Source organism: Haliotis rufescens, unplaced genomic scaffold, assembly GCF_023055435.1.
Source record: "Haliotis rufescens isolate VD_foot unplaced genomic scaffold, xgHalRufe1.0.p SCAF_1, whole genome shotgun sequence".
Lineage (NCBI taxonomy): Eukaryota > Metazoa > Mollusca > Gastropoda > Lepetellida > Haliotidae > Haliotis > Haliotis rufescens.
Window position 1 is genome coordinate 23602676 of NW_025963779.1, and position 15772 is coordinate 23618447.

Consider the following 15772-nt stretch of genomic DNA (forward strand, 5'->3'; position numbering starts at 1 on the left):
ATTGTGACATTCAAAATGGGCTTAAAATGAAACTAAGGGGGCGATTGGTCCAGTTTTATTATCGTAACAGAATGGAGTACTTTGAGGGTGATTCAAACATGGTAACTAGTCAATTGATAACACCCCACTTATTTCAATGTGTACAGAGAAACCTTACTCGTCTGGAGTGTCATAAATCTGAAACCCTTGCTTTCCAGATGATTCTTGTAGGTGAGGTGAGGTGAGGTGAGGTGAGGTGAGGTGAGGTGAGGTGAGGTGAGGTGAGGCGAGGTGAGGTGAGAAGGGTTTAATGTCGCATTCAAGATTATTGCTCTTCTATAGCAGCAAGTGTGCATGTCTGTTTGTACAAGTCCTGTACAATACTGGTTTTATGGTGCTAGCCCACTGAGATACCTTGCTGCGGTGTAACACAGTATACCAACTCCAAGCCGAGCCAGGCAGGGTAACAAGAACCTTCTTTTAATGTGTTTTGGTATGAAACAATAAAAACATCTTGAAAATCAAACCAGGTCAAAATGAATTGTCATTGTTTTCTAGCCTTAATTTCAGTCACAATGACCTTCTATGGCTCCCATCATTGACCCTTCCCTCAACTTGAAGAGGTTGCTAATGGCACTATACATGAGCATGCATGACAGGAAGACTGTTCTCATAGAAGAGCATGATTTGCAATTTCTTAAAGCCATACCATGACAACTAACAAATCTATTTGCCAAAATTTTCTTACCAAATATTTTCATAGGAAGGTTTTTGATTAATCACGCTGCTAATATGAAAAAAATTGTCATAAAACATTATTAAAGTTTCTATTTTGAAATGATTCCACAATTACTGATTAACCATATCTTGCAGCCAACAGAACAACTCTTTGCAAATTAAGTTAAAGTTATGAAAGGTTATATTTACATAATAATCTTATCTATTAAAAAAAACAACTTAAAAAAATTAAATTATTTTTTACCTGTAGAACTAGATACAAACACTGAGCTAGTCAAATTAAAATATCTAATAGAATTTTGCCAGCATTTTTTATCCTTAGTTTGTCAGCATAATACCCAGTGGTAGCATCTAAGATTTGCATCACTTTGGGTTTTTTACCCACACTAATGAAGTAGAGGCATGGCCCTGGATTTTTATAGAGATTAACAGGGTGGTGGTTCATGGAGAAGTTTGAAAACCCCATTCTTTCATATGACTTTCATATGACTTTCATATGACTTTCATCTGACTATAGTTAATCCGATATCAAATTAACTATAATCATATGAAAAAGTTGGTAGTTCTTTAACTTCTCTTCAATATCAGTATACCAGTGTTGTGGACTTCCAATTTCATTTAGTCATGAGCACAGATTTTATACACTATTTGACTGACAAATTTCTGTTACCTAACATTATTTTAACAAAAATCATACCAAACTTAACGAAGTTCATTCAAGTTTTTGTTCACTTTGGTCAAAGCAAGTATTTGCTAGTCACTGCTGTATCACCAGAAAATAAATATTGTATTAAAATATCATATTACCATGACTTTTCCATAAGTTTATAACAACTTTCAATTTTCATAAACTATCCTAGACCTAGGAAACCCAAACTAAAATTTAGTCAATTTTCTGTATATAATGACCCTTAGGAATCCTGCACTTGATATACGATGTGTATAAAGACGACAGAAGTTGAGTCATGGCATCTTTATACTCCTGTCTATTGCTAAGTATCAGGTAATATAGGGGTAAGGTTGGTCTACTGACACGTGTGATAGATGAGCTGTATTAATTGGTCCTGCCTGACTAGCATAATAACATGGAGGTGCGATTTATTTCAAATTGGTCATAAAACGCTCATGCATCATACCATATTTGCTGCAATATGCACCCAGGGGGGGGGCACTTAGGAAATTGAAAAAACGGGGTGCTCTTTAAAACGAGTATAATTTGTTGTCAGAGATTGAGTGGTCGTTAACAAACTTAGTTCAAACGACAATGAAACAATGATTTCAAAAATAATTAAGAGGTAAATATATTACCCTTGTACGCCGCTGTCTTCTGAATATAATCTGCAATACTTACAACAAAATACAGACAGTCGCTTATAAAGATTACTTTCACTGGTCTAGAAGTTGGTCAGGGGTATTTACTGTAGAGGGGTACCTGACACAGCAATACATTAATTTTATGTGAAAACTGGAAAAAACTGTTCATCACTTCAATTTCCGGTGTGTTTACAATATAAGTAGAAAACATCACAGGATCACTGAGTACGTTTAGCGATGTATTTGACAAATGAGGCTTGTCTGACAGTAGCTGTAATTCACAAGATTGATTTATTGATTAATCCATTTCTAAACAGAACATCTCAACTTGTCACATAATAGAAACCACCTTGCATTATTTGTGACTTCAATAAGAAAAATGCTTCGCTAAAATCCTGTTATTCGTGTTATGAATTAAAATGGAGTGTCAGGACCATTCAGGATGTGTTTATTCAATGACTCAGTCATACGTAACATCGCATGTCATGTTAAACATCCCTGATCCAATGATCTCAAATGACCATTAAACTACTGAAAGAGGTATTAACTCACTCTACCTGACTAAACACCAAGGGGTCAACAATACTTCACCACTGATCCAGAAAATTGACATCAGTTTGATGACCGTTGAACGGCATGTCAATATTACCTGCATTAACACCTGTTTCTACTAAGCCGTAATCATCAAAGTGGCCACTCACCTGTATTGCCCCTGCCCAGCAAAGCCAGAATAAAACCCATTTAGGGTTTCTGAAGCGCTGACAACAACCAGGCTTGAATGGTCCCCATCCACATGACCCCCCATCATCCTCAGGGGTGTTTTTCTGGACATACGTCAGCTCATCGATGGGAGACACCGCATTCTTCGACTCCGCCATGGTCCCTTCCATGGCTGTGTAATCCACAACGGGGCGGGCTTTAAGCTTGGTCATGGTGAGCGATCTAGGTCAAGTTATTCAAGCGGCAATTTGACAAGTAGACTTCAGGTGAGATGTAGACAAGCCTTCTCACTCCCTTAACATTGCATGGACTAATCACTTAAGCCCTTATCACATCTGCATAGTTTTCATCAATGTGTTTGTAGGACATGAGACAATTGTAACTGCTTGTCTTCAATGTGGTACAGAAATTAAAATAATATTTAATATTCTGTTGCACCTTATATCAGTGTTTGTCTCTCCTTCACAGATGATCACTGATGAGGACTAATCAATTAATTAATTAATCAATTAATCAGTTGTACCAATATTTTTTCTCACACAAGGTGTTATTTCTCTTCCTGGGCACTTTGTTTATGTACAAACAATTATAAGATTTTCTTGAAGACGATGTGGATGTTGAGGTGAAGGATTCCTATGTCCATCAGGAGGCAGTTTGCCAGTGTGGCCGGGTACATATAGAGTGGTCACACACCAGCTGCATGTCACACAACACCTCCGGCACCGCTGTGCTCCTCCCCATCATTCATCACAGTACCAGTGATGGCTACCTGAAAAAACAAAAGTACATACTGTTTAACACAACATTAATAGAGAACTGAAATATTGAATGAGGACAATCATTACATATACATTCAAACACAAGTACGCATTGTTTACCACAACATTAATAGAGAACCGAAATATTGAATGAGGACAATCATCACATATATTTTCAAACACAAGTACACACTGTTTACCACAACATTAACATAGAAATGAAATACTTAATGTTGGTTGGTTTGTTGTTTAACGCCACACTCAAGAATATTCCAGCTATATGACGGCGGTCTGTAAATAATCGAGGCTGGACCAGTCAATCCAGTGATTAATGTCATGAGCATCAATCCAGGCAATTGTAATGAGGAGATAACTACATATATACATTGTATTACATTGCACACATTTATTACAGACTTTGTACTGTGGGAAATGTTGTACAAACTAATACAATCATCACACCTGAACACACTGTATTACATTGTACACCATTTATTACCAGTAGTCATCACACCTGCAAACATTGTATTAGATTGCATAACTTTACCCAAATACAGTACAGTTATAACATATGTATATACAATGTATAAGATTGTATAAATATTTACTAACAGTACAATGTCATATATGTATACATGGCATAAGATCCATAACACTTACAAACAGAATACTTTTGTTAGAGGATTAAAACAGTGTGTGGTAGGTCAGTGACAGTGCATGTGACACATACTGTATACATAATGTAATACATAAACTGTAAATGATGCTTGACATATGGTCAACAGGAAAATGCCTATTTTAAGACCCCTCCCACACAAATATGTTTACAACAGCTGGAAGTAGAGTACACTATGTGGGTACAATCGATCAAATATATGCATAATTTAAAGTATGTTCTTGTGTATGCAAATAAATATTCTATAAATACTCAGTGGCTAACCAAAATGTTAAGTAAGGCTGAAAAATTCATGGACAGATGCTTTTGTTTAATCACTGTTCATATACCGTGCATCTTGATCTGAAGCTCATTTCTTCAAATCTTTAATCAATTATACAATTCTCTACGCACTAACATTGGTACCTTTCATACGTCTAAAAACCTTGTTATGTCTGATTGATAAATTATTCTGCTATTAACATTTGTCTGCTCGAAATATTTTCTATGTTTGAAAGCCAACTTCATCTTTACAACAGTCATGCTGATCGATACCTCCATTACGAAACACTAGAGCATGATTTACAGATATCCGATAAACAGCTCTATATGTCAACAGATCTGTGTGGAGTTTTTTATTCACGTAACACAGACTGTTGAAACATGACTGGTAAATGTTTCAAGGTCAGTGTGTCAACATGACCCTGTGTCTCACTGTCGCCTAACATGTGAGTGAGTGAGTGAGTCTGCAACTCAGATTGTTTAATTTTGATGTTGTCAGATCATGTTGAAGTAAGAATAACCTCAGCTGATAGCTTTATATAAAATCTTCAACCAGAAACTGAATGTGATACAGACATGACATATGACCATACAAATCTAGCTTATATAAGGAAATAAAACATCCCATATTCAAACACTGATGTATCAGTCACAAATACATCAACAAAGCAATGAAATGAGTTTTACCTGGCTAACAATGCCTATGGTATGGTAAATGCCATATTCACCTTCTTAAGTAAGTAATACCTGGCAAACAATGCCTATGGTATGGTATATGCCATATTCACCTTCTTAAGTAAGTAATACCTGGCTAACAAGGCCTATGGTATGGTATATGCCATATTCACCTTCTTAAGTAAGTAATACCTGGCAAACAATGCCTATGGTATGGTATATGCCATATTCACCTTCTTAAGTAAGTAATACCTGGCTAACAAGGCCTATGGTATGGTATATGCCATATTCACCTTCTTAAGTAAGTAATACCTGGCAAACAATGCCTATGGTATGGTATATGCCATATTCACCTTCTTAAGTAAGTAATACCTGGCTAACAAGGCCTATGGTGTGGTATATGCCATATTCACCTTCTTAAGTAAGTAATACCTGGCTAACCAGGCCTATGGTATGGTATATGCCATATTCACCTTCTTAAGTAAGTAATACCAGGCTAACAAGGCCTATGGTATAGTATATGCCATATTCACCTTCTTAAGTAATACCTGGCTAACAAGGCCTATGCAGTGGGCCGTGACATGAGCATCAATAAGGACATGAACAGTAAAGATATATAGCCATCTACTGTCTGTTCATACCAGGGGAGCACAGTGAGTGAGTTGTTCAGTTCAGTTTGGGGACATCACTGATGGTGCTTGACTGGGAATGAGCTGTTGGGTATGAGTCATATCACAGAGCATCAGCTTAATGTGGGAGAAAAGCGTTGCAGGTGATAGTTCACCACTGCGGTGAACCATAGATTTGGTGCTGACAAACCAAAGATTGTAATCACGGAGAATCTGGGATTTGTACACACGATCATTTAATCCTGTTAGCATAAGGGATGCAACTCTGTACAGCGAATTGTAGCACCTCAGACTACAGGACCCTGGTTCAGTGTAAGGCTGATGACAGACTTAGTAATAATATAAACTTGTGAATGCATGAATTAAGGCACACAGCCGGGGCAAATAATGCCATATCAGTGGTTCTTCATTTATCCCATATCTAATAAGCATATCTAACACTCCATCGTTACATGAAGTGACGGAAGGTATCCTTCCTACATTTAGGACATTTTATTAGCTGAGCTCTGAAAATCACAACTGAAAACCAAACATTTTGAAATTAATATAATTCATTCCTCATCTCCAGGCAAGCCGCTACTCTCCAAGCTTTGGTATGGACATATAATCCTAACCACCAACCAGATGTTTCTGACAGTATTACTGGCTACACATATGGACTGTAGCTAAACAAATATACATGCATATATCACATTTCTAAATGCTGATCCTATCGTAAAAAGATTAATTTCATGTTCCTTTGCTTGAGCCAACTGATGAAATAGGAACAGCTCATATCTAAAGCTTAAATATAAACACGCAATTTCCTCCCTAAACAGAACCAGTTGAATTACTTTAAGATATGCTTTTTGGTAAATATTTACATGTGAAGTGAAATTGTGGTCAGGTGTTTTTAACTCAGTGTGGAAAGCAGGCGTAAGTGAAGCTTATGTATTACGTAAATCCAGTCAAATGTTTCACAGATAGGCCAACCCTAAATATTACCAATGTTTCACAGATAGGCCTACCCTAAATATTGCCAATGTTTCACAGATAGGCCAACCCTAAATATTGCCAATGTTTCACAGATAGGCCTACCCTAAATATTGCCAATGTTTCACAGATAGGTCTACCCTAAATATTGCCAATGTTTCACAGATAGGCCTACCCTAAATATTGCCAATGTTTCACAGATAGGCCTACCCTAAATATTGCCAATGTTTCACAGATAGGCCTACCCTAAATATTGCCAATGTTTCACAGATAGGTCTACTCTAAATATTGCCAATGTTTCACAGATAGGCCTACCCTAAATATTGCCAATGTTTCACAGATAGGCCTACCCTAAATATTACCAATGTTTCACAGATAGGCCTACCCTAAATATTACCAATGTTTCACAGATAGGCCTACCCTACATATTACCAATGTTTCACAGATAGGCCTACCCTAAATATTGCCAATGTTTCACAGATAGGCCTACCCTAAATATTACCAATGTTTCACAGATAGGCCTACCCTAAATATTACCAATGTTTCACAGATAGGCCTACCCTAAATATTGCCAATGTTTCACAGATAGGCCTACCCTAAATATTACCAATGTTTCACAGATAGGCCTACCCTAAATATTGCCAATGTTTCACAGATAGGCCTACCCTAAATATTGCCAATGTTTCACAGATGGCCTACCCTAAATATTACCAATGTTTCACAGATAGGCCTACCCTAAATATTGCCATGTAAAACAATAGAAGTGAGTGCATTTTACCCACTTTCAGCAATATTCCAGCAATATCACAGAGCGGGACACCAGAAATGGGCTTCACATGAATGTGAGGAATCAAATCCAGGCCTTCGGCATGGCGAGCAAACGTTTTAACCACTAGGCTACCCACCACCCTTAAAACAATAGAATGTAAGGTTGTTTGATTTAACTATATCATTAATTCAAATATCTACTTTTTTTATTCAATGCCTTTATAGGTCAATATTATTATATAAATGTCAAAAATACATATTTAAAACAACCTGTCAATTCTATGTAGTTTCCATTTAGCCTTCTGTGTTTTGTCATATTGGTCTACCAATTTTATTAAACAGGAAACATAAATTGTTGGCTTCATGTTTACAATCTGTGACTGAGATGATAAAGATTTCAGAAAACACATAAAAGTGTGAGGACTGCACGAGGCTGCAGGTGTTTGCTGCATGATGCACTATTGCACCATCAGGCGACACCACTACACCATCACCTGTTGGGGTCGATCACCAATTGACAGACTGCCATGTCCAGATAAAATCATAACTTTATATTCTCACTCTGTAGATCAACATTTGACGATACACTACATCAAAGTATATCTTAGGAGAGCTATTTCTTCATGAATTTATGTGCAATGAAGTGTTATGGTGATATCAGTTTCATAAATACTGCTAATGCTACTTCATGGCAATTTGAGGTCTTTTCATCTATAGTCTGCTATTACAGAAACAGGTGTTGAATGATGCACATGAGAACAGTGTCATGGAGCTGTCTACGTATATAAGTGAAATATCCGGATGGTGTCAGAATGAGGCAATAATGTTGATATGCAGTGGTGTTGATGCAATAGTTTTTTTTTGTGGCTAACAACTTTTTTTATTCTTCGTAACGACATTTCTGACTGACTGACTGACTGACTGACTGACTGACTGACTGACTGACTGACTGACTGACTGACTGACTGACTGACTGACTGACTGACTGACTGACTGACTGACCCTGGAAATAACTCTGTCTATGAACTACTGCTGGTTACAGCATGTCAGTCCCTCAACTGAACACCAGACCATCACCATCAGCACATGCCCTGGAAATAACTCTGTCTATGAACTACTTCAGATATAAAATTATATCAGAATACTACCCAAAAGCTGCTAAGGACCACCCAATTCTTTCATATTACAAAAGGTAATCTGTCATATAGACTAGTATCTAGCCTCTGAAATGAACATATCTTACAGAATAAAACAGTTGTTAAATCATCTTAATAAAAATAAAATAAAAAAGGAGCGCAGTCTCGGCTCTTCATTTTCAAATAGTAATCTAGACTTGCCAAACATTATAGACTTGCATTGGCTGTATTGGATATATTTCTATCAGGGTCTGAATGACAGATTAGAGATGGGTGGTCCTTAACTTCTTTTGAGTAGTATTTATCCAACATGCTCATGTCATTGATACCATGCAATACACATACAGCAATAGTTTTTTCCTATATAGAAGTAATTCAATACAAACTGATAATTTAAGAAATATTTTTTGTCCCAGTACCAATTAAACTTTTAAATTGAAAGTTACAACTTGTGCCATTTACCTTTCTAGGTGAGCCAGAAGACCCAGGAGAGCCTGTGTACACAGCGCTCCTATCTCTACATGCTGGAACTGACATGGGGCATGTTGTGATGTCAACATCTGGTAACTCTACCTCCTCGGGCCCACTTTCTAATTAATGTCTGCACAATTCAGCAGAGGAAGGGAGATAACTCTTGGACCTGTCACCTACTTCTGTGACCGAGATAACAGACTTCACATCAGCGTGGGAGTGAGTGAGTGAGTGAGTGAGTGAGTGAGTGAGTGAGTGAGTGAGAGAGAGAATTTTGGAATAGTGAGTAATAAATCCAGGACAGCATAACAAAGATATCTTTGGCATTGATACATGCTTTAGTGGCGTGATATACGTACCTGGTCACTGCTAGATTGTGTTTCAGGTTGCTCGTTATTCAATGGGGAAGGGTGCAGATAATCTGATGACACACTGAAGGGAGGCAGGCAGACCATAAACAGTGCCATTTGTACACCATGTGGTCCAGTTATTAAATTTGTTGAGTGACTTTGACACCACTTTGCACAGCATTTCAGTTACATCTAGCATCTTAGCCTACTGCATCTATCATCTTAGCCTACTGCATCTATCATCTTAGCCTACTGCATCTATCATCTTAGCCTACTGCATCTAGCATCTTAGCCTACTGCATCTAGCATCTTAGCCTACTGCATCTAGCATCTTAGCCTACTGCATCTAGCATCTTAGCCTACTGCATCTAGCATCTTAGCCGAATGTTTGAAGAAAGCCCAAAGTTATGTTTCCCACTTTGGTGAAACCCATGAGTTTTGAACTGACAAACCAAACATCACAATCAGGGTGAATCTGGGATTCGAACCCAGGATTGTACGATTTGGCACGCGGGATGAATGATGCTGTGCAGCAAACCGCAGTGTCTTACTTGAGTGGCCAAACACACGCCCCAATACAACATCAGCTCTCATGGAAGTCAGCATCACAAGGCATTCCATACAAAAACAGACAATATTAGGGAGGGTCACTATTAAATTGATACATTTTAGGTTAGATTCAAATCTATGATAAGATCCTTGTGGGTCAAAACATGTCCGATGACAAATGACTTTTCAACAGCATGAAGTACTTGGGCTTCACTGTGTCAATCAATCACTGCAAAGAATGTCCATGTAGACTTCAACTCGCCATTATATACTCAACTAAAAACTTAGTGATCATGAATATTTTTGGGGATATTTTTTTTAAATTGTGTGGTCAGTTTTCTCTACAAAAGAACATCCCCAAAAATATTTATATTTTATAACTTTTTTTCTTCAGTGTATATAATGACCGGAGATATTTTAACTGAGAAAATTTGTAGTTAGTGTAGTGGACATAAAATTTCCTAGTCCACTGACAGGATTCAAACCACGAACCTTCTGATCCACAGTCGGATGCCTTGTCCACCTGACAAAAGAGGTTAACCCCATCTGTGGGATGACTCCATGACTCCACGAACTGCTACATACTCAACTAAAGGCACTAAAGGCTGCAGAGTAGAATACTGAGACTTATGTTGCTCAAATTTAATATGAATGTGCTCAGCCCCACATTGGGCACCAATGTAAGTGGCCATAAATTTTCCGAGTCCCTTGATGGGATTCAAACCTGGGACCTTCTGATTCAAGGTCGGACACCTTCTCCACATGACCAAAGAGGTTTACCCTGTGGGATGACTCCACACCCTACTACATAAGCAACAGCTAGCTGCTAGCATGATTTCATCTCTATAGACACTCTAATCAATGCCAGTCATATAAAAAGAAGACAAAAAAATCCAAATGAAAAAAAATATATTTCCGGAGCAAGCATTTACTCCACCAACTGATATCAAACACTGATGGAATCAGAGTTTATGGCAAGTTTATAGTAAAGATGGGTTTAGGATAGAAAGAGTAAAATAATAAATCTTGTTGTAATGGTTCCACAATCAACAATATTCTGATAGTTGCATTTAACACCTTATCAATACTCGCAGCAGCTGTAACGCGAACACACACGATTGCAAACTTATCTTCAAGTTATCAGTGGTTCGCATGTTTTTATAGCATCAAATATGTATTTCACTCTGTGTGAGTTTGATATACCCTGCACAATGAGGGCCCCAGTGCTGTTAGAACTGTGTGAGTGGCAATTGTGAACAGGGTTTTACACCATCAACAGCAGCATAGTGACAGCTACATACTCCCGCCCACATCCCACTTTGTGCAAAGTAGAGAGTGGGTAAAATTCTCTTAACGCTATATCATGGCAGGGATCCAAGAATGGGATTCACACACTGTAACCATATGGGAAGTCGAACCCGGGTCTACATATGACAAGTGAACGCTCTGACCACTAGGCTACCCACCATTTACATGTACAGAGAGCACCAGCACTAGGCTACCCACCATTTACATGTACAGAGAGCACCAGCACTAGGCTACCCACCATTTACATGTACAGAGAGCACCAGCACTAGGCTACCCACCATTTACATGTACAGAGAGCACCAGCACAGACTTCCCTCAAGGCATTGTATGGACGTTATTGATAGCATATGAATCATACATAAAAGTTCTCATTATCACAACCTTAGAGCCCTTTTCAAGAAAGCAATGAAAGACCTTATGGAAGAGGCAGATCCAGGATTGTGAAAAAAGGGGGTGAACATTACACCCGAGTCACAAGTTGAACAGAAACCCATGATGGGACGGTATGTTAGGTGTCTGTAAAATGGCTATGCCTCATCACCTGCTGATGAGCATATTGTATATGTCTTGATACACTTCATGAAGTGTGAAGCAATCATTAGACATGTAGAAACTGCTGTTATACCACAGCTACTCCACTGCTAAGAATAATATGCTGACACAACTATTTTACCTCATTTCAGCTTGTCGTCCAAAAAGAATTTGATAGAAACTAATGTAAATTAATCTGATTCAGCTTGTAGGGAATCTGTCGGAAATGTTTCTCTGATACATTCTGGCTTCTCTAATTGAATCCTTGATAATTGAATGTCAATAAACCTGAATAGCAAATAAACAGCTGTGACAAATATATATATTCTTAATGAAATTTGCCTTAATTAGAGACACATTTCAGATGGAATCCCACCACATTAATGAAAACCAACAGCCATTGATTGACTTGTTGAGGTAAAAAAGCAATTAAAAAGTACTTTAATAAATATTCCGCATGAATGTTTAGCTGTAGGTGACTGCATAGCATCAACTCTGACGTGAACACAAGCGATAATTGATGCAATCATGTGGGTGATGTAAATAGGCCATTTAAACCCAGCATGGCCAACACAAGCAATCTCCTTCATCCTTGATACACGCGGAAGTGTGCCAACTCTATCTGTTATATAATCCTGGCTGTTTATCTTGAACAGACCTACACTGCATGTAAATAGTAACTGTTTAAGCAAAACGTCAGCTTTTTAAACAGCCTGAATAAATTCTACCTATAAACAAAGACCAGACATTTCCCAGGCCTATGTGATACAAGGACATGCTTTTTACCAAAAGGAAATAAGCAAGAAACTTTTCCAAGCACTATCACGTGAACCATGCCTGCAGTCAGCTGTTTAAAATAATATTCTCCTTCTACTTAGCTTGATCTAATTACACAAAACAATTCAGAATAATTAGAGGGAATTATTAATCCCCTTGTTAATGAGAAAGTGAATGTTTTTGTGGTGTGGCATGTGTTCTGCCTGATTATGAAGCTCTCGCTCTGGATAATCACTTTCTACTATTCCTGTTATTACATATTTAACAGTGCACTTGTTTACTGCAGGATGCAATGAACAACAGGTTTTAGTGGCTTTTAACATACAAATTTTACCCAGAATTTCATGCATTTCCATATTTTTGTATGCCAGCATCAATTCTCTACAGTATGTAGTAACGGACAAAGAAACTCTTCCAGATAGGTAGCAACTTCATAATTTGTTCACCTGCTTGCAATCAGTTTTCTTAGGTGTAAAATAAATACTCAGAATTCCTGCCTTTGATATCTATCCAACTGGTTTAATAATTTGGCAAGCATGAAACCCAGAGCTGAACCAAACATTACATGGCCAATTCAAAACTTCAGAGGTAAGTAAAGTCATTCTGAGTTAACGTCCCTGAATGTGAGTTTTCCCTTCCATTCAGGTTGATACTAGATAGCCAACTGGTACAAATCCAGACTTCATCAGACCCTGCATGTCTCAACCATAGATGCTACTGATAATACAACCAACTCCAGATGCCAACACACACAAGGGAATTGAAATCACATTTACAGAAATATCCCCCCCCCCCCCCCCCCCCCCCCCCCCCGCAAAAAACTGACATGAAATCCTATGATAATCATTGACAACATTGCCCCGGGTCATGTGCAGGCTGTCTTCCTGGGTAACAAGTATGGCACATCTTGGGATTCACCTGAGCACCTCCGCCATTACCAGACACCATAGAGGACTCTTGTTTGTGCCACTGAGGAATTCCTATGACAAGATAGAGGGGCCACATGACTGCAAATGTCACACTGTGGCTGTTCTACTAGATCTGTTTCGTACAAATTGTCAGCTACCTCCTGCAGATCAGTCAGCCCAGGAACAACTTGCACAAAGTTATTGTCGTACAACTTTTGCAGGTGTATGCTATGGATGGTGATGCAAGAGCCAGCATAATACGATAGTGAGTGAGTGATGTATTTGGAGTGAGTGAGTGAGTGAGTGAGTGAGTGAGTGAGTGATGTATTTGGAGTGAGTGAGTGATGTATTTGGAGTGAGTGAGTGAGTGAGTGAGTGAGTGAGTGAGTGAGTGAGTGAGTGATGTATTTGGAGTGAGTGAGTGATGTATTTGGAGTGAGTGAGTGATGTATTTGGAGTGAGTGAGTGAGTGAGTGAGTGAGTGAGTGAGTGAGTGAGTGAGTGAGTGAGTGAGTGAGTGAGTGAGTCTAAAGGGGGATGAACACGGGATGGAGTGGCAATGAGATTGTTTTACACAAATACATGTTTGGTGCCTGTCAGAGAAACTATATAACATCCCCTCCCCTACACTCCATGTGGTGATCCAATTTACCTCCAACGTCAGTCAGGCTATCAGTGTGACATCATCTGGTTACCCAGTTCATTCTCCATACAATCACATAAGTCCTGGTTCAAACAGTTCTACGATGGGGTGATATGTACATGTCTTAACGTCTGTCTGATCTGATGGCAACAGCTTTTGTGATTTTTTTGCCATATTTCCTGTTATGACAGATGTACATGCGTACTGAGTTTGTGTTGGTATATAGCCTGTGTATGCACAGCAGGGTTCCCCAGTACATCACAATGATGGTGTTTGGAAATCACCCTATTTTTCCCTATGAACACACCAGTCTCAATATACATCAACATTAAACTCTGACTTTATATTTCCGGTCCTCATCAATATAATATCTCCAAGAATGATGCACTGAATTAACATGAACCCTGGTTCAAGCTCATATGCTTTTATAGCAGTATCTTGATTCCAGGACATGACAGGGTCCTGGTACCACAGCTGGCTTCTACACGGAACCTCAACACCAGCAGAGCAGAAGGTCAAACCTGGCAATGTCAGGAAATGAAATGTTGAAAAAATCCTAACTTGACATATGTGTGAAATGAAGTGAAAGGCTTGAGGTATCTGGTATCTTACACACAAGGTACACAATATACATGTGTTTGTTGTTTGGTCAGTCTAATGTTATGGAGAATCGGGCTGGATTCGGCAGCTACAGTTCAGATGCTGTGACTGGCAACGATAGAGAAGGTGGAGGCATGAACCATATGTAAACATTGTCTCACAGTTACGCTAAGATGTCAACACTATCTTAGATGTACACTACCCTCTGTATACACTGTTTCAGATTAACACTACCATGTTTATGTTGTCTCAGATTGACATGTCATGTGTATACATTGTTTCAAATCTACACTGAGATTCATCATGTATACAATGTTTCAGATTAACACTACCAAGTATACACTGTTTCAGATTAACACTACCATGTATACAATGTTTCAGATTAACACTACCAAGTATACAATGTTTCAGATTAACACTACCAAGTATACACTGTTTCAGATTAACACTACCAAGTATACACTGTTTCAGATTAACACTACCAAGTATACACTGTTTCAGATTAACACTACCAAGTATACACTGTTTCAGATTAACACTACCAAGTATGCACTGTTTCAGATTAACACTACCAAGTATACACTGTTTCAGATTAACACTACCAAGTATACACTGTTTCAGATTAACACTACCAAGTATACACAGTTTCAGATTAACACTACCAAGTATACACTGTTTCAGATAAACACTACCAAGTATACCAGGCGAGACTTGCTACTAGAAAATATTACATGTTCTTGTCTCAAAGTATAAAGAATCAAAAAGTGGTGATTGATCTCTTTTTGTGTTGCCTGTTACTGTGAACTTGAATTAGGGTCATTTAGTTTTTGTAAAAAAAAACACAATTTGGAAATATGTATTACAAATTGGCAGAAAAAAATGGCCAGGTAAACTTTGTATTTCACCTGGAATGGATTGGCCATGGGCTGTGGGACGGGCTATTAACTACAACTCTGGCATACACTGTCTGGCATCTGTATTAGCATTAGTCTGTCTTACAGATCCTGAT

At 38.3% G+C, this 15772-nt stretch overlaps 1 protein-coding gene across 5 annotated transcripts in view; it reads right to left on the reverse strand.

Annotated features, from left to right (window-relative positions):
- The window catches only part of LOC124131638 (solute carrier organic anion transporter family member 4A1-like), a 140737-nt gene that overhangs the window by 53589 nt on the left and 71376 nt on the right, over positions 1–15772 (reverse strand). For 4 of the 5 annotated variants that reach the window (XM_046495047.2, XM_046495041.2, XM_046495044.2 and 1 more), the window contains one exon: positions 2733–3520. In XM_046495047.2, coding sequence (XP_046351003.2) covers positions 2733–2963 — 231 coding nt within the window. In that variant the 5' untranslated portion in view covers positions 2964–3520. Of the gene's footprint in view, positions 1–2732; positions 3521–9088; positions 9186–15772 lie in introns of those variants that run through there. The other variant, XM_046495046.2, reaches the window with a different exon arrangement.